Raw genomic sequence first — 18,624 nt, forward strand, 5'->3', positions numbered from 1 at the left:
ATATGCATAGTTTACTGTATATGATGTTGTATTTTTGTAAAATCAAATCGTTTTGAGGCCTATGAATTTTTGTCTTCTCACACAGAAACTCATGATGTATTTATGAAAGGTCAGTGACTCCTCTTGTAACTCTATTGTGCGTTGAATGCTTGGCCTGTTGACTCACTCTAGCGTGGCTATTTTCTGGGCCAGACTGGCTACCACAGCAAACAGGCGCAGATCCGTAAGGCCTTCGGTCACTCTGAAATCAACCAGCTCCAGAATCTGTGAATATATTTAAATATAAGTTAAAAATATACAAATTAAGACGAAAAAACAAACAAACAGATATCTATAAAAATTATATATCCAAGTTTTAGGAACAACAAATAATAATTTGACTTCTAGTTGATCGTTTAGTATCAGAAGTTGTCTTTTATCAAAGGCAAAAGCCTTTAGGTTACGCTTATTTTACCAAAATATGATCATGCATTGATTTTTAATTAGTTAATTAGGACAGTAAGGTCTGACTTAAGTGTCACTTAACAAAAATAATGAACAGTATAGAATATAAAGTCATGGTACAGAGGGAAAAGAATTAATACTGTGTATGACTCCCATGAGCATGGAGAACTGCGTCCATACATCCCTGCAACGACTTAAATAACTCATTAATAAAGTCATCTGGAATGGCAAAGAAAGCGTTCTTGTAGGACTTGTAGTTCATCAAGATTCTTTGGATTCATCTTAACTGCCACCTCCTCCATCTTACCCCAGACATGCTCACTAATGTTCATGTCTGGACTGGGCTGGCCAATCCTGGAGCACCTTGACCTTCTTTGCTCACAGAAACTTTGATGTGAAGGCTGAAGTATGAGAAGTAGTGCTATCCTGCTGAAGAATTTGCCCTCTCTTGTGGTTTGTAATGTAATGTGCCTCACAAATGTCTTGATACCTCAGGCTGTTGATGTTGCCATCCACTCTGCAGATCTCCCATATGCCCCCATACTGAATGTAACCCCAAACCATGATTTTTCCTTCACTAAACGTGACTGATTTCTGTCAGAATCTTTGGTCCATGCGGGTTCCATTGGCTCTTCTACAGTATTTGTGAGGATTGGGATGCAGTTCAACATATTTATTTAACAGAATTGATTTTATTGGACAAATCTACCCTCTACCATTTTTCCAAACGATCAACTAGAACTTATTTGTTGCTCTTACAACTGGGATTGATGACTTTTGTCAGGTAGTGTGTATATATATATATATATATATATATATATATATATATATATATATATATATATATATATATATATATATATATATATATATATATATAAAAATTATGTTATTTATTTTATTTATTATTTATTTTATTTATTTATTTTATTTTATTTTTGTTTATTCTTTTTTTATCATACACACAATACTGGAAGAAATTAAGAGACAACTTCGAAGTTATGATCTGTTCTCTGAGTTGATCATTTATAGGTATATTTGAGTAAAATGTTTATTTGGGTTTTATTTTATAAACTACTCATAATGTTTCTACAAAATGTTAAGTAAGAAAATTTTCATTTAGAGCATGCATTTGCAGAAAGAGACGATAGGTCAGTATAAAACGTTCCATATTTTTTTATCTGTACATGTATACCAATTGCTGTTTTAAAAAAAGAAAATCCAATATTTAAATGCCTGAAAGCATAGTATATTTTAAATTTGCCTATTGTAATTTTCAGATTTTTTCCCGAAGCTGTATATTTACTTTCATAGCTAAAAAATTACATCATATGATTAATATGTAGAATAAAATATTCATTTTAAATAGATGCTTCTGTTAATATTCTAACTCTTCTATACGTTTCTAACAACCAGACTTATATCCTGAAGTATGGTGTAAACAGGTGTATTTTTGCAGTTTGCTCAGATATGGCCTCGCAATATGCAGATTGGCCTTTCAGTATGCACAGGGCACAGATTTATTATGGTGTGTTTGCACTGTTACTTGATTTGCATGATTCCTTTAATGAATGATGACAGTAAATGCAAATAAATGCTTTATCAGCAGGCTCAGATCATCCCTAGTAAATTGCCTCCAGATATTCAGATAAAAAAGAGATATGTATATTGCTCTGAATGCTGTGTTCACCCTGTACACATATATTTCTTCTTCTTCAGTCAGAAGTTCCGGGGGAATGATCTCTTTGAGGGCCAAAAGTACTTGCAGACAGCTCAGATAACCATCTCCATCACTATCAGCCTGCGGGCACATGATTATTATTACAGTGAGAGGGAAGGCAGTTAAGTGATTACCGTCATTGTCAGCTATGAAAATGAGCAAACCAGTTCTTAGAGATGAGGAAATTGAGGGATTTTTTTTTTACTCACCGCCTCAAAAGCCCTTTTGTAAACGGACAGCTTTTCCTGATTGAGGATGCAGTACTTAGCCAGAAAATCGACTGAAAAAAGAACACAAAAGTATTAAGTGGAATAAAGTTAATAATTAGGCTGAATACATCACATTTCTCTGCAATATTACTTTAATGGGGAAAATGTTATGGTTAAAATATGTTAGTTTGTTACTGCAACAGTAAAATTCTTACTGTAAATAACCGTTCCTTGTAATTTGTATTTGCAGTTTTTGGAAGTTAAAAATGACAATTCATTGTGTAATTTGCAGTTCAAAATGGTAAACTCACAGAATTTACTGTGTTTTATATAGAAATGTTTTCATATAGAAGCATTGGTGTTTTATGTTAAATCTAATTCTGTTAAATTTATATTTATTGCAATAGTTTAGTTACCTGAAAACCTGATAATGCTTTACATATCTGTCAGAAAATATATAGTCAACTATAAATATACAAAAGGATTCAGAAAGATTATTTGATTCTCTTTTACCCAAAAAGCATGCAATATTATTAAATTTTGTTTAAAAAAAACGTTCAAGTTTTATATATTTTGAAATTTTTCTGTTATTGCAAAGCTCAATTCCTAGCTGCCATTACATAAGTCTTCAGTGTTGCATCCTTCAGAAATCATTTCGCTGATGTTCGTTTTTGATCAATTGAACAGTTTTTCTGTTTATTATAAATAAAACTTTTAAAACAAAAACTTTCATTAAGAGATAAAAATGAACATTCTGCCATATTTCACTCGCCGTTTTTTATCTTCTGTCTTTTTCAATTATTTTTGCTGCTTGTTCAAACTACTAAAAATGAGCTGAAACAACACAATTCTTTAGATTTATTTTGGGACTGGTTAATTGTTTTGTGTTCAGTTCTCTTAAATTTGTTTTGGGAAAACATGAATGAATTGTGTGCAACAGTATTTTTCACAGAAGAGTAGCTTTTTTTCCTATACTGTGAAAGTCGATGGGTTCTTTAGCATTCAACAGAAGAAAGATAGGTGTTAAATCACATGAGCACGAGTAATCGTTGAAGTAATTGTCATTGTTTAGAACAGAAACAGTTTGTTTCTAAATGTCTTGCTCTCACTATTGGTCAATTTAATGCATCCTTGCTGAATAAAAAACTTGAATTCTTTCAAAAAACTAAAATCTCACTGACCTTAAACCTGTGAACATTGGAGTATTGCCATAAAGAAGCTAAATCTACATATTTAATCAGAATCAGAATAACAAAGAGTAGTAAGTAGTGAATATACAAATATACAAATTGACAAGTGTATGTACTATTACTATTACTATATTACTATATACAACATTATACGTGCATCTGTTATGTGCAAATTGGCATGTAAAGTATGTTGTTAAGTTCACAGTATTGTATATAAAAGTGTATATTAAGTAGTAATATTTGTTTCATAATTATTATTATCAAGTTTTCATGAGATTAAGGCAAAGCACACTTATAATGAAGCATTAACTACATGGAGATGCAGATTCTGATACATTTGACCACAGACGCACAGACAGATGGGAATGAAGATAAGTCAGGAAAAGGGGATCAAGAAGAGTAAAAAGTTAAAAAGAAGAAGCAGGAGCAGGGAGGAAAGGAAGCTGTGGAGACCTCATTTAAGCTGCTGCCACTCCAATACATGAAACAAACAAGAATGATAGACAGAACCCACTGAATAATGGATCTATTCATGAGTGAGGCAGAAGAATAGGGAGGAAAGAGTTGATATCAGTGTGGATTTAAAGCACAGGGCCCAATGAGCTGCGGCTTGTTCACAGGGGGCCGATTCAATCTGCCATTTATCAGCTTACCCCTAATCAAACCCGGGCCTTGCATGGCCTCTTCCATTCACATGCAAAGCGTTACATTCGCATGTAGTCAACTTGACTTGTTAAGGCCTGATTGATCAAAACCTCTCGGTCCAGGGACGCACATCTGTTTGCAAATAACTGCGGCTTGGTGTCCCTCGGTGGAGCTTGGATTTAACTTCAAATCTGCAACAGTGGTCTGTTCGGATCATTGAGCAGATCTGCATTCACTGACTCTCTTTTTATCTGAACTCATCTGTCTCAGATGCTCCCAGGACACTGAATATACCATACTGCTCCTGCTGCCCCTGTCTGGATCTGATCTGATCAGGCCTGACTGGGACAAACATGTGTATTGGTCTTATTTCGCATCTATATGCAAGATGTGCTGCTTTGATGTGTACTATGAGATATCGCAAAGCATGCTTGATGTATCTATGTACTCATCTATCCATCAAGTATTCTCCTTATACTTTGTGTGAAATCCAAATTTGCAATGTTTATTTTGACAGCACACATTGTTATTCTTTAGTTGAACAGTGAATCTGTGCAAAAACAAAATTGTTTTGGTAATTTTCAATCAAGATTGACTATTTGCTTCCACTTTTGGAGTGATGGTTCTACTCTGTTGATGGCTTCAGACACAGTTTTCTTAACCACGCCCCTCTTACCATTAGTTTGCTATGAGGGAATGATGCGAAAAAAAAGACAGGCCCGGCCCCTACTCAATATTCTGTTTCAATTGGAAGTATGTCAACATACTGAAACAAAAGGCTCCGCAACTTCCAATTAATAGACTTTAATTGTTTATTTTATTTATTCATCCATCTATTTTCTGAATTCTCTAGATCAATAATTAGCCTAAGAAACTTTAACAGAGTCGTGTGGGAAGCTTTTTGATGCATTGTCCACTCCTGTCATTCCTAAATGAAAACTTTGAACCTATGCTTTGTGATTCTAAAGGAGCATGCAGTGTTTTATGGAGATTGAGCCATCGGTGACAGTATAGCTGCTAAAAAGCTGTAAAATGCTACGTTTATATGACAGGTCAAATAAAGGCCAACATGGAATCTGCACCCCCAGATATGTGCAGAAAGCTCCCTATGTAAATGTGTGCAAATATTCAAACATTATAATATATATTTTTGCATGTAGTAGTTGAGAGATCTGCAGTAGCTGTTTAACACAGTGCTTGGGATTATATTTGCATTTAAAACCTTAAAATGAATTTATTTTGTGTTAAGTCTGTAGCTCATAGGCTCTCAAAGTCCTTCTACATAAATCTGCCTATTTAAATTTACTTATTTATTTTCTTTATACAGAATTCTGTGCAGAAATGGCAAAAAATACATAAATAAAGTCTGCAGATTCTGTCTGGCCTTATGGTATGGCTGAAAATGGTCGTCATCATTTCCAATTTATGTAAAAATAAAAATAAATAAATAAAATAAAAATATAAATAAATAAATAAAAAAGCATCTCTTTCAGGATTGCTATAATAAATAATATTTTTTTAATAAATATTTTATTTTAAACATTTTCATAAAAATTTATTTACATTAACCTCAATAACTATCAACACAAAAATCCCAGTGAAGGAAAACACATAAAAGTAACCAATACTTTATGAAATAAACGTAATACAGTCTAAAAATTAAGCCTGTTTGCAGTTGATCAAGTAGATAATATAATATGATCTAATATACATTTTTTATTGTAATTTAATTGAAAATGGGACAAAAACACTTATTACAGTCTCTCACATAAACAAAAACACTCTTTGTGATATTTTTCAAGGCTTATCTCTATAAATATATTGTTAGTATTCTGGTCTGCACCACTTTCTGCCTGTCTATAGCAGAACCAAATCCCTTATTTTACCTCCTCCCGAGGCCTTTGAACTTCACTATAGTCTGTTAAACTCCACCAAAGATGTCTCTTAGACCCCACCAGAGTGCTGCATCCCACCTTAGGCCACCGATCGACTTGGGGATTTGTGGTTCATAGCGTGTATGTGTGTGTGTTTGGGGGCTCTGTGCCATGGAATCAAGGGAACAAAAGATGCACTGGAGTGAGAGATTGAGGGAGGAAGCACAGGCAAACGTGCGGGAAGGGGGATGGAGGGGGCACAAAGCTCCTCCGCTAAAACCCTCCCGCCTGATAGCCTTATCTGATTCTGCTTCAGCGGCTGATGGCTTTTTTTCCACCGTGGGCTTTGCAGCACACAGGTTGGGCCCTTTGGTGTGAAGCCTAGCAGAAAATGTTAATCAAGAGAAGAAGTCTTTAAAAAAAAGAGGTGGAGAGGGAGACACACACACAGAAAGGGAGATTGCAAGAACAGAACTTCTCTCGTAATCTGTAATGGGAGTGACGGCAATTCAGTAGCAAATGGAAGCAGGAGAAAAAGGGCAAGTGTGACAGGGGTGACAAGAGCCGGACGACTTGCACCCCGTCAACCACATTTGCGCATTTGTGCTTTGTTGCTCTCTTTTCTTTTCATTTTTTTTTCTTGATGGAGTCACTCTTCTGTGAGGGCTCAAGCTTGTATCATGCTATCCAAAAGGCTGAAGACTCCACAGAAAACTGCAGTCACATCCCATTTAACACTCAGTCTTCAGGGCAGAACTTCACAGCTGTTTCACGGCAGTGTACTTACTGGATGTCTTTCACGTCTGCGGCCAATGAATAATGGATGTGCTTTTCTGCTATTCTATGTATGGCTATGTTTTTACTGTCTTATAAAACACAGGCACCTTTATTTATTTGTTCTATCATTAGTGGCTAAAGTTAAGCAAAAGAAAAGTGATATTTTCTAGCCTCATCTTACGAGGAAACGTAACTATTTCGTCAGTTTAGTGGCTGATTTGTTTAGTTGTATGTAAATGTTAGATTTTAAAAAGGAGGCATGGCACCAAACCCCACCCCCAAACCCAATTGTCATTGGGGGATAAGAAAATCGTACTGAATTGTATGAATGAAATTGTATGAATTCATATGGATTAGCCAATCAAAAAGTTACACATTGCCGTGTAGTGTTGTATCTTCAGATTTTATTTAAGTGTGCTGATGTTTTGTTGATATAGATTTTTTAATGCATTGTTTAGTTGTGGTTGGCGAGTGTAATTTTTTAAATATACCACTTGCGTTTAGAGGATGTGTGTAGAGAAAACATTTTGAAATATTTAAAAACATGCACAAATTTTACTGCCCACAATAAAGGAATGTTACATAATGTAAATTCTGGGCCAAAACCAAAGCTGTAAATAGCTGGATGCACTTGGCTGCAAAACTTTTTTGTAATAATTGCTTACTTAATTACTATAATAATTATTACTTATTTATTCATTAAAAATATTAAGTCCTTTTGTAAGAAATTTTAAATCTAACTCAGTTTACATTACTCTTAAAACAAAGCAGTAAAAAGAGCAGTAGCAAACAGCCCTTGCATGTTGCAAGCCATTGAACATTGGGTTTCATACTGCAGTGCCATTGGGTTTCATAGTGCAGTGTTTTCCTTGTCCAGTAGACTCATGATTTGGGCCATTTTTCCTTTTCGTCCAAAAATCAAAAATGTCATTTTTGCCAGATAATTTTTGCAGACTGAAATGTGTTGCACCCCACCTAATATGTCAAAAATGTAAAACGTTTCTTATCTTTTCACATTAAATCTTACCATATTTTTATTTCCTTGTGTAAAAATTTGAAGGAAAAAAAAGAGTAATTTTCATCATGGTTAATATAGCGTCATAATGTTATACATCTGTTTACAGTTTCTATGATTATTATTCTTTAAATGGTACTTTTTTTATACTATTTGGACAGCACTGTGGCTCAGTGGTTAGTGTTGTCGCCTCACAGCAAGAAGGTCACTGGTTTGAGTCCTTGCTAGGCTAGTTGGCATTTCTGTGTGGATTCTGCCAGTGGCGTAGTGGACGGGCCCGCAGGGCACGCACCGCGGAGGGGGCCCCGCATGATTAGGGGGCCCCGCGTCGTCGCGATTTTCAATAATTGCAAATCCGGCAACCGCAATAATCAAACTCTTGGGAACAACTGTGGTCGGAAGTTCACAGGCCTGTGTTCTCTGAACACCTCTCAAGCGGTGGACTACTTCGTTCTAATTGCTTGCCGAACCGCGTCATTGCTCATACCATAAAGTTGACTTGATATCATTTTGCGCTATGCCACTGGATTTTGCATTTTTTCCTTATGTTGGCGTGGTGCTCGGGTTTCCCCCACATCCCAAAGACATGCACTATAGGTGAATTGAGTAAACTAAATTGATCTTAGTTTATGAGTGGGTATGGGTGTTTCCAAATACTGGGTTGCGGCTGGAAGGACATTCGCTGTGTAACACATATGCCGGAATAGTAGGCGGTTCTTTCCACTATGGTGACCTCTGAAATCTAGACTAAGCATAGGAAAATTAATGAATGAATTTATACTATTAATAATTGTATACTATTATACACTATTTTATACCATTTTCAAATGAAATGTTCAGCTACTTTCTATCTTACCTTGTTTCAATTTTAAATGGATGATTTCTGCTGGAATTTGTGGTACAGTAGACTGTACTTTAATTTGCTTGGCCATTAAAATTGTTTGACATGGACAAGTGCTGTTAATGGCGGAACAGCATAAAGATTTAAAGGGCTCTTATTTTGTCCTTTACAAGATGTAAGATAAGTATTTGCTGAATCTGTAAAGTTTCAGTTTAAGAATACCGATCAGATTATGATTGTAGCCTGTTGAATATGTGGGTTTTGAGGCCTGAGGACACTAGCTGTTTTTGTTGGCTGTGTCTTTTAATGCAAATGAGCTGGTTTTCCCAGCCCACTGTTCAGACATGCACGTCTGCTTACCATGCTTTACATCAAAAATACAATCAGTCAGAATCAGACAGAATTTGTTTCCCAATGATTATTTGATGTATTTGTTTTGGAGTTAATTCAAGCCTTTCTGTAACAGTGAGTCACACACAATGCTATTACAAAGTTCACAGTACACACATGCACACACGTTTAATTTTGCAGTTTTAGTATGACAAGATATAAGTTGATACTGCTTTATAGATATTTGATTTTATAGATATATCTTTATTAGATATTTATGTTAATATACTTTTACTTATACTTTTTTTTAATACAAACATGGACTATTTTAAAAATGTTTCAACTGATTCTGTTGTCAAATTTCCTGACTGTTGTCAAACTCATTCTTGAGGTGCATCTGCTCACAGAGAGTTGGAACAGATTATTTAATACCTGTTTCTTTGCAAATACTGCCTTGTTGATGTGATTATACGCATTATGTGGAGACATAAATACTTGGCTCTTGAACAATTTGGTGGGCGGGGAAAACCACACTCGCACGTCACGTGTCGGTTGGCCTCAAAATGGCAGGAATTTGGATCCTATTTTAACGTCAGGAAATTAAAAGAAGACACTTCTGTTTTTTTCACTCCAATATAATAGTAGATACACTATACTGTATCCCCACACAGTTCTGTCTGACAGCTTCCAAAAGTTCATTTTGCGTCGTAGGTGCTTTTCAAATTTTAAACCAAAGCAAACCTCTATTATTTCAAATAATTGTATGTTTGTTATTTCCTTTCATTAACTAAATTAAATTCCCCCTAAAAATGGCAGTGGTGAGAAAATAAAGGCTAAGTACACATCTGATCAAAGGAGGATGTTTACGCAAGCTCTGCAATTCTCCCCATATGGAGGTAACAAAATTTGATAGTTTGATTATAAAGCAATAAAAAGTGATTCAAATGTGAAAGTTCTTAGCCCCTTTTATTCGTAATAATACTAAGGCTAACTAATTAAATATTAATAACTGATTATATTTTAATCAGTGTGTACTTTAATGTGTTTCAAAAAAGCCTTTTGTTTCTTTATCAGTTTTACATAGTAAAAAACAAACACACATACAAAAACATTCAATGATAATCTGTGGCTAACATTAATGCCAAATAAAGTTATTAGTTAAATACCTTAATCCTAAAACCTTATTGTCCTGTTTTCTTCTTACATATTTTACTTCATTAATTAAACTTGAAGAGTCATTAAATGCTAACATTGGGAAAATGTTCCCTATGAACGTCACTTTTGGCCACTACTACAAGTATATTTGTCATAAAAGCAGATGATTCTACATTCTGACACACATTACAAACATGCATTCCCGCTCAAAAACAACACTATCATCCGTAAACAGAGACTCATTGTGCATTATTTAGGCTGTTTTTGTACCCGTGTTTATTTGTGCTCCATATTTAATCCCATAGCTTTGTTTAAGTTCATCATCATTCAAAAAGACTGCCTTACATAGTTTACAAACAAGGTCAAATTCAGTCTGCAGACTATGACCTCTTTTCTTAAATTGGGGTTGCTCTACATACAGTACATGTCAAAGCATGATAGTAGCTGTCAAAGCGGTATGTGCTGCGTACTGTAAATGGGCAAACCAAGTTTTTAATATTCATAATTATTTTTTTTGACTATGCACACTTATAGATCCTTTATTAAATAATTTTTTTTTCTCATTTTCGGTTTATCTGTTTGCTAACAAATTGCAGTGGACACATGCAGAATTTGTTCTTTCATTTCATGCACTTTCCAATACAGTGTCAGTTCTACCACATTTTAATGTATTCAATGTGCGTTATAGCATTGTGGTTGTATAATGAGATTTACTTAAATTATTTTTGGAGGGAAAAGACAGTTTTTGCATCAAATAAATAAAAAGTTTCATACTTGCATTATTACAGTTTTACTTCATTTGACATAATTAGACCAGTTAGTTTTATGCACCTCACATTTCAACCTTTGCATTTTCTTTTTGGTAAAACTTTATAAGGATTCTACACTGTAAAAAATCTGTAAATTAATTTAATTATTAATAAGTTTTGATATTATTATTCATATTTTTATTATTATTAATAGTAGTATTTTAATATTCTTCTTCTTCTTCTTCTTTTTCTTCTTCTTCTTCTTCTTCTTCTTCTTATTATTATTATTATTATTATTATTATTATTATTATTATTTAAGCTTTGTAATGTTAAAGTGGGACCTTGACCTTTCCTCCAAAGTGACTTTAATGGTTTTGCGAAGTAATTTTAAATAGTTTGATGTGATATATTGTCTGGTTTGGTGTTGTAAATTTTGATACAAAAACTTATATAAACTGATAATAAACTGCCAGTATTTTTTCTGTTATTTGAAAGACTTAATTCTCTATATATTATTTATTATACAATATAAACTGTTTTAAATCAGTAAAACTTCATCAGAAGTCAACAGACCAGAGAGCAGTATCCCATAATACAATTCACAACCATAAAAAAACAGAAAAACTGTAAATCATGAACTAAGGAACCTGTTAATTAACAAATATTTTTTGTGTAAATCTGTTGTGATGATGATTTAACCATGCTTATAAATACTTTAAAGTAATAATACATTATTTTAATTTTTTTAATGTAAACTCATTTCTGAGGCAGGCACAAAAATTTAAAAAATCTTAAAATTAAATTAAATTAAATTAAATTAAATTAAATTAAATTAAATTAAATTTAATTTAATTTAATTTAATTTAATTTAATTTAATTTAATTTAATTTAATTTAATTTAATTTAATTTAATTATTAGGCTTCACGATGGTGCAGTAGGTAGCACGATCGCCTCACAGCAAGAAGGTCACTGGTTCGAGCTCCGGCTGGGCATGTTCTCCTCATGTTTGCGTGGGTTTCCACCGGGTGCTCCGGTTTCCCCCAAAGACACACGGTATAGATGAATTGGGTGGGCTAAACTGGCGGTAGTGTATATGTGAAAGAGAGTGTATGGGTGTTTCCCAGTGTTGGGTTGTGGCTGGAAGGGCATCCGCTGCATAAAACCGCTGTGACAACCACTGATTAATATAGGGTTTAAGTCAAAAAGAAAATGAATGAATGAATAATAAATAATCAGTGATATTAACAAATTATTAGCTAAGCAATGCCAGAATTTCAGTTTGAATGCTTTTGCTACATCTTTGAAACATTTTACAAATTTTAAATAAAATTATAGGCCAGAATGATAATCACATGAATTTGAAAAATTAAAAATCAACCAATCAACCAATCAATCAATCAATCAATCAATCAATCAATCAATCAATCAATCAATCAATCAATCAGTCAATCAATCAATCAATCAATCAATCAATCAGTCAATAAATGCATACATACATACAAACAAACGAAAAACCCAAGATTAAGTATTTAAAAATTCAAGCAAAAAAGTGTCTCCATGAATGTGTAAATAGATATTAATAGTTTGTACAATGTTATACATTTGAACAGTAGCGTAGGTGTAAAAACAAGTTTAAATCACATTCCTGGCCTTTACTCTGCACATCTCACACCACACATACTTTGCATGCGCCCTGTGTGCCACGTGCAGGCTGCTGAGGTGCTGCCCCAACTGACAAATAACTCACACAGGCCGTCCAACTCTCTGCTGTGCTTCTTGATTATTCGAAATTTGGCACTGTACTTTGGTCCCTTTGAACAAGTGCGGGGGGCAAATTTTGGCAGACCTTTCCAAGCAAGCTTTGTTGTTGGCCGCCGGACACGTGGCTCCGCCCCTTCGCTACCCATTAAAAAGAGGAGGGGGGAAAAACAAACAAAGACACACGCAGGCACCACACTCCTCCTGCTGGCTGCATGCCATTTATTCTCAAACACACACACACACACACACAGACCACAATCCCTCACTAACCACTACACCCTGATCTCCACTGATAACTCCACAAAGGGCAAATCATCTGCTATAACTTATCTACAGCGATAACCCCACAAAAGCCAAATCATCTGCCATTATTGCTGCCGCTCTCCTTGACATTGTTCCTTTATTAAGGGTATTGTAGTAAAGCCCACTCTGTTTGGACGGGGCATAATAGAGTCTTTGACAGATTCACTTCTCTCCCTCTCGCTGTGAGCTTTCAAAACAGCAAGCATATTCCATGCTTCATGCTTGTCAATAGCAGGACTGTTTGTTTGCCTAGTCACTCTGAGCTAATGGTACACACACACACACACAGTTATTCTGTCCTTTAGCTCTACGCAAATAGCGCTTGCATAAAGGCACTGTAGCTCTACACACACACATGTACGTCCACACACACTTTCTGGTCTTTCAGGATGCTGAGCTTTTGAAGAAGCCATTCATCGGTGTAGAAAACAACAAGTGAGGCACATACATAGTACGCTAACCGCTAGCAAACTAGCAAACAAGCAGGGTGTGGCAGACTCAGGTCTACCAGGTGTTCCCTGTCAATGCTAACATTTATCTCCACTTTCTCCAAGTGACCAGAAGGAGCACAGATAAGGGCCATGTTTGGAATAGCAAAGTCAACTATACTTTTTGCAGAATGCAGCTTATGCTACTGTGTTTTTGCATCTGGAATTGCACGATATAGTAGTATTTACTGTGTATTTCTTAAGTTGTTTTAGTAAGAATGTGTACAATATGAATACAATTCACACATACACACCACATCTGCATATAGAGTGCACAAAAAAGATTCTGGTAGCGTAATTTTCTCCATAGAGAACTTGTTGTTGTCAATTGGTTAAAGAAGTTTGTGCTTTTGTTGAACCCATCTGTAAACTTTTTTAATGGAGAAATTTTAGCTGATAAACTACATTTACATAAACTACTGACGTTTTATAGTAAATTCCGATGGAGTTGCAACAAGCGAAGTGCTCACAAAAACAAAACAAAAAACACATAAAAAATTCCACTTCGGCTCCACCATTCACTGCACATAATGACCAGCCACCCTGTACTCCTAAAATACTTAATGTTTCTGTATGTATCCATAAACAAAGATAAATAATAGCATTATGATCAAGTTGCAGTCTTAAAGTACCATTTTTACATTTTATTTTGTGATATTTTTATTGTTATGTTGGACTTTTTAGTAGTAGTTTTACTTGTAGTTTTTGAAAAGCATTTTATATTTCATTAATATTTATTTTTATTTCTACATTTTTAATAAAAACATTTGACCTAAAGTTCTAAATAAAGGTATTCAGAAATAGACATACTTTAAAATGTAAAGAAAATGCCTTTACATGCAGTCAGTATATACACTCACCGTATATATCCACTCACCAAATTGGACATGATCAGCAACAATATTCAGGTAGACTGTGGCTTTGACATAGATGGATCCATGGATGAATCCATGCTTTCATGTTGTTTACGCTAAAATTTGGACCCTACTCTTCAATTCAATTTACCTTTATTTGTATAGCACTTTTACAATGTAGATTGTGTTAAAGCAGCTTCACATAAAAGGTCATAGTATATTGAAGCAGTGTAGTTCAGTTTCCAGAATTTAAGTTCAGTTCAGTTTAGCTCAGTTCAGTGTGGTTTAATAATCACTACTGAGAGTCCAAACACTGAAGAGCAAATCCATCGATGCGCAGCTCTACAGATTCAGAACCATGCAAGCTAGTGGCAACAACATCCAGAAAAAACTTCACTTTACTATCTCAATGTCGCAGCAGAAATCGAGACTCATCAGACCAGGCAACAAATTTCCATTGTTCCATTGTCCACTTTTTTTGAGCCTGTGTAAATTGTAGCCTCAGTTTCCTGTTCTTAGCTGACAGGAGTGGCACCTGGTGACTTCCGCTGGTTTAGCCCGTCCGCCTCAAGGTTGGACGTGTTGTGTGTTCAGAGATGCTTTTCTGCATACCTCGGTTGTAACGAGTGGTAATTTGGGACACCCTATTAAATTACATGACATTTAAAATGAGTTCTGGATGTAGAATGGATTATTGCAATATCTTAATTTTTTTATTTTGATTTCATTTCTAGTTTCAAGTCTTTTGGTTTGTTCAGATGCAACTTTGCGAGTTTTTTTATTTTAAAGAGGAGAGGTTTTTCTGGCAGCCTTTACAAACGTGCCATAGCTGTCCCATATTTTTAGAATTGTAAAACGTTTTCATTCAGCTTGAGTTTAGGGCATATTTGTTAAGTAAATGTGTTGTTGTTTATCTGAGATATTATTCTCCAAATTGTAAAGCCCACCAAGGACTATACAGTTTTTTTTATCATGCCCTGATACAGAAAATGATGGAATTCATTGTGCCCTGACTCTACCACATGATAAATGAACCCAAACACAAAGTGATAGGCCACATAAAGAATCCATTACCTACAGATAAAATATCTATAATAAAGTAGTCGATAGCTGCAAATCTCCAATCTTAGTGCGTCTCAAGTGGAGAACTTCATGGAATGGGTTGTAGTATGCTTGTTTTTTTATTCTCAATGCAAAGACACTAAGTATCCAGTGTTATATACAGCCAAACTCTGTATACCTGCCGCAGGTAGGGGCCCCAGGAAGGGAAAGCACAAAGAAAGAGGATAAATAAAGGAAAAAACGGAAAGAGCAGACCTATTTTGGGACACTTATCATTTGTGCATTGATTTTCTGTTCAGTAAAGAGAGAGTGGGCACAAATTATGTCCAATTAGAGCTTTTGAGTCCCTAATGAGGAGCCACACTCATAAGTGTCTGAGAGGCCTCACACATATTCATACACACAATTTATGATGAATGCCATTTCATTCGTAGGGAATCTGATAGGAGTAATCACTCAGATCACTCAGATCTTTAGGATCATATAAACTAGAAGTTCCAAGAGTTCAGTCTAAGCAGGGTGAATCTGCCTTCAGCCACTATGCCCCTCACTGCTGGAATCAGCTTCCAGAAATGATCAGATGTGCTCCAACATTAGGCACATTCAAATCAAGACTGAAAACACATCTGTTTAGCTGTGCCTTTACTGAATGAGCACTGTGCTGCGTCCGACAGATCGCACTATTATGTTTTTCGTTTTCTTTTTCATTCTTTTATAACCTATTTTAACTCATTTTAATTTGTTTTTATCTGTTTTTAATATTTTTTATTGTCTGCATTTTATTTTCCTAAACCTGTCTTTTTTATTCCTGTTTATGTAAAGCACTTTGAATTGCCACTGTGTATGAAATGTGCTATATAAATAAACTTGCCTTGCCTTGCCTTGCCTAATCAATACAGGAAAACGAGGAAAAACAGGCTAACGGATTGAAATTTTCAGCACGCCAGGATATTAAACAACGCAAACAGCGTTCTTTCTCTTCACTTTCTCCTTTTCAAACTCCTCTCACTTTCATCCGCAAATGCACAAAGAGCGACACTCATGTCTGATGTGAGCGACAGCTGCGTGCTTCCTCCTCTTGTGCTTGATTATAAGCTGAAGGGACCTGTCCAATCAGGCCCATTCACACAATAGGCCTGCATTCACACAAGCCCTGTGACCTCTGTGACCCCGCTTGGGCTCCGCCTCTTCACCTTGACCTTCAGTACACACCCTCAGCACTCCAAATCGCGCATCCAATCATGAAAAAGCCTGGCAAATTAGGACCATCGGAGCAGACCTGCAGAACGCCACTCGAAAGCATAGCTAATTAAAAAATCAAGTGCAAAGCTCCGAGCTCAAAACCAAACAAGAGATGGTGGGCCGACTGGAGTGTGTACACAGTGTCAAATTACAGGTGTTTCAATGGCGTGACCGTTTTTGTTGTCCTTAAAATGAAAATGCCAGCTTACGGAAAGGAGCTTATCAATCAGCAGTTTAAATTAGAGGTTAACATTGGCCGATTTGTGAATGAGTGACTTGGAAATCTTGTTATTGTACCTGCATTTATTGGACTGCAGATGGACTGTGGTTTTCATATTAATTTGTGTACTTACAGTCTTCAAACTTGGAGCAAGAGCTTTGATCGGTGGTCTCTGTTGGCTCTTTTCCATCTTGTAGTTTGGAGTAAATCTGCAAGGCTTTATTTTTCCTCTCTTTAGTCTTCCTGATCTCCTTCTTCCTCTTCCTCTTCTCTCTGAGTCTTTCAGACCTGTATTTGGGCTCCTCAGCATGGTCAGAGATCACTGGGCACAGTGGGACCAGAAAGGTTTTCTCGTTTTCTGGACTTTCTGTAATTTGACAGAGAAAATGCAAATTAGATCATTAACTCATAATATAATATAATATAATATAATATAATATAATATAATATAATATAATATAATATAATATAATATAATATAATATAATATAATATAATATAATATAATATAATATAATTATCGGCTGGGTCAGTTGGCATTTCTGTGTGGAGTTTACATGTTCTCCCCACGTTTGCGTGGGTTTCCTCGGGGTGCTCCAGTTTCCCCCACAAGACCAAAAACATGTGGTATAGGTGAATTGGGTAGGCTAAATTGTCCTTAGTTAATGTCTGTGTATGTTCTGTGTAGGACTGTGTGTGGATGTTTCCCTGTGATGGGTTGCAGCTGAGGGGCAGTCGTTGCGTAAAAACATAAGCTGGATAAGTTGACGGTTCATTTCCCTTTGGTGACCCCTGAATAATAAAGCAACTAAGCTGAAAATGAAAAGAATGAACAATATAATATAATATAATATAATATAATATAATATAATATAATATAATATAATATAATATAATATAATATAATATAATATAATATAGGCGACGCAGTGGGTAGCACCTCAGCTCAGTTGGCGTTTCTGTGTGGAGTTTGCATGTTCTCCCTGCGTTCGCGTGGGATTCCTCCGGGTACTCCGGTTTCCCCCACAGTCCAAAGACATTCGGTACAGGTGAATTGAGTAGGCTAAATTGTCTGTAGTGTGTGTGTGTATGTGTGTATGTTTCCCAGATAATGGGTTGCGGCTGGAAGGGCATCCGCTGCATAAAAACTTGCTGGATAAGTTGGCGGTTCATTCTGCTTTGGCGACCCCAGATTAATAAAGGGACTAAGCCGACAAGAAAATGAATAATATAATATTTTATAATATAATATATTATAATATAATATATTTAAATATATTATATATAATATAATATATTTAAACTAATGAGCTTCAAATGCATTGGAGAGCCTGATGAGCTTCAAATCGATTGGAGAGCCTGATGAGCTTCAAATCGATTGGAGAGTCTGATGAGCTTCAAATCTATTGGAGAGCCTGATGAGCTTCAAATGCAGTGCGGAGTCTAATGCGCTTGAAATGCATTGGAGAGCCTAATGAGCTTCAAATGTTTTTGAGAGTCTGATGAGCTTCAAACGCATTGGAGTGCCTGATGAGCTTCAAATGCATTGGAGAGCCTGATGAGCTTCAAATGCATTGAAGAGCCTGATGAGCTTCAAACGCATTGAAGAGCCTGATGAGCTTCAAACGCATTGGAGTGCCTGATGAGCTTCAAATGCATTGGAGAGCCTGATGAGCTTCAAATGCATTGAAGAGCCTGATGAGCTTCAAACGCATTGGAGTGCCTGATGAGCTTCAAATGCAT

The 18,624-nt window shown here is 35.5% G+C and overlaps 1 protein-coding gene across 2 annotated transcripts in view; it reads right to left on the minus strand.

The window, feature by feature from the left end:
• LOC101884203 (uncharacterized) overlaps positions 1–18,624 on the minus strand; it is a 78,957-nt gene that overhangs the window by 6,871 nt on the left and 53,462 nt on the right. For both annotated transcript variants that reach the window (XM_087248159.1, XM_087248160.1), the window contains 4 exons: positions 17,015–17,248; positions 2,374–2,444; positions 2,135–2,245; positions 167–264 (listed from right to left, as the gene is read on the minus strand). In XM_087248159.1, coding sequence (XP_087104285.1) covers positions 167–264; positions 2,135–2,245; positions 2,374–2,444; positions 17,015–17,248 — 514 coding nt within the window. The remainder of the gene's footprint in view (positions 1–166; positions 265–2,134; positions 2,246–2,373; positions 2,445–17,014; positions 17,249–18,624) is intronic.

Source organism: Danio rerio, chromosome 4 (assembly GCF_052040795.2).
Source record: "Danio rerio strain M-AB ecotype USA chromosome 4, GRCz13ab, whole genome shotgun sequence".
NCBI classification, from domain to species: Eukaryota; Metazoa; Chordata; class Actinopteri; order Cypriniformes; family Danionidae; genus Danio; species Danio rerio.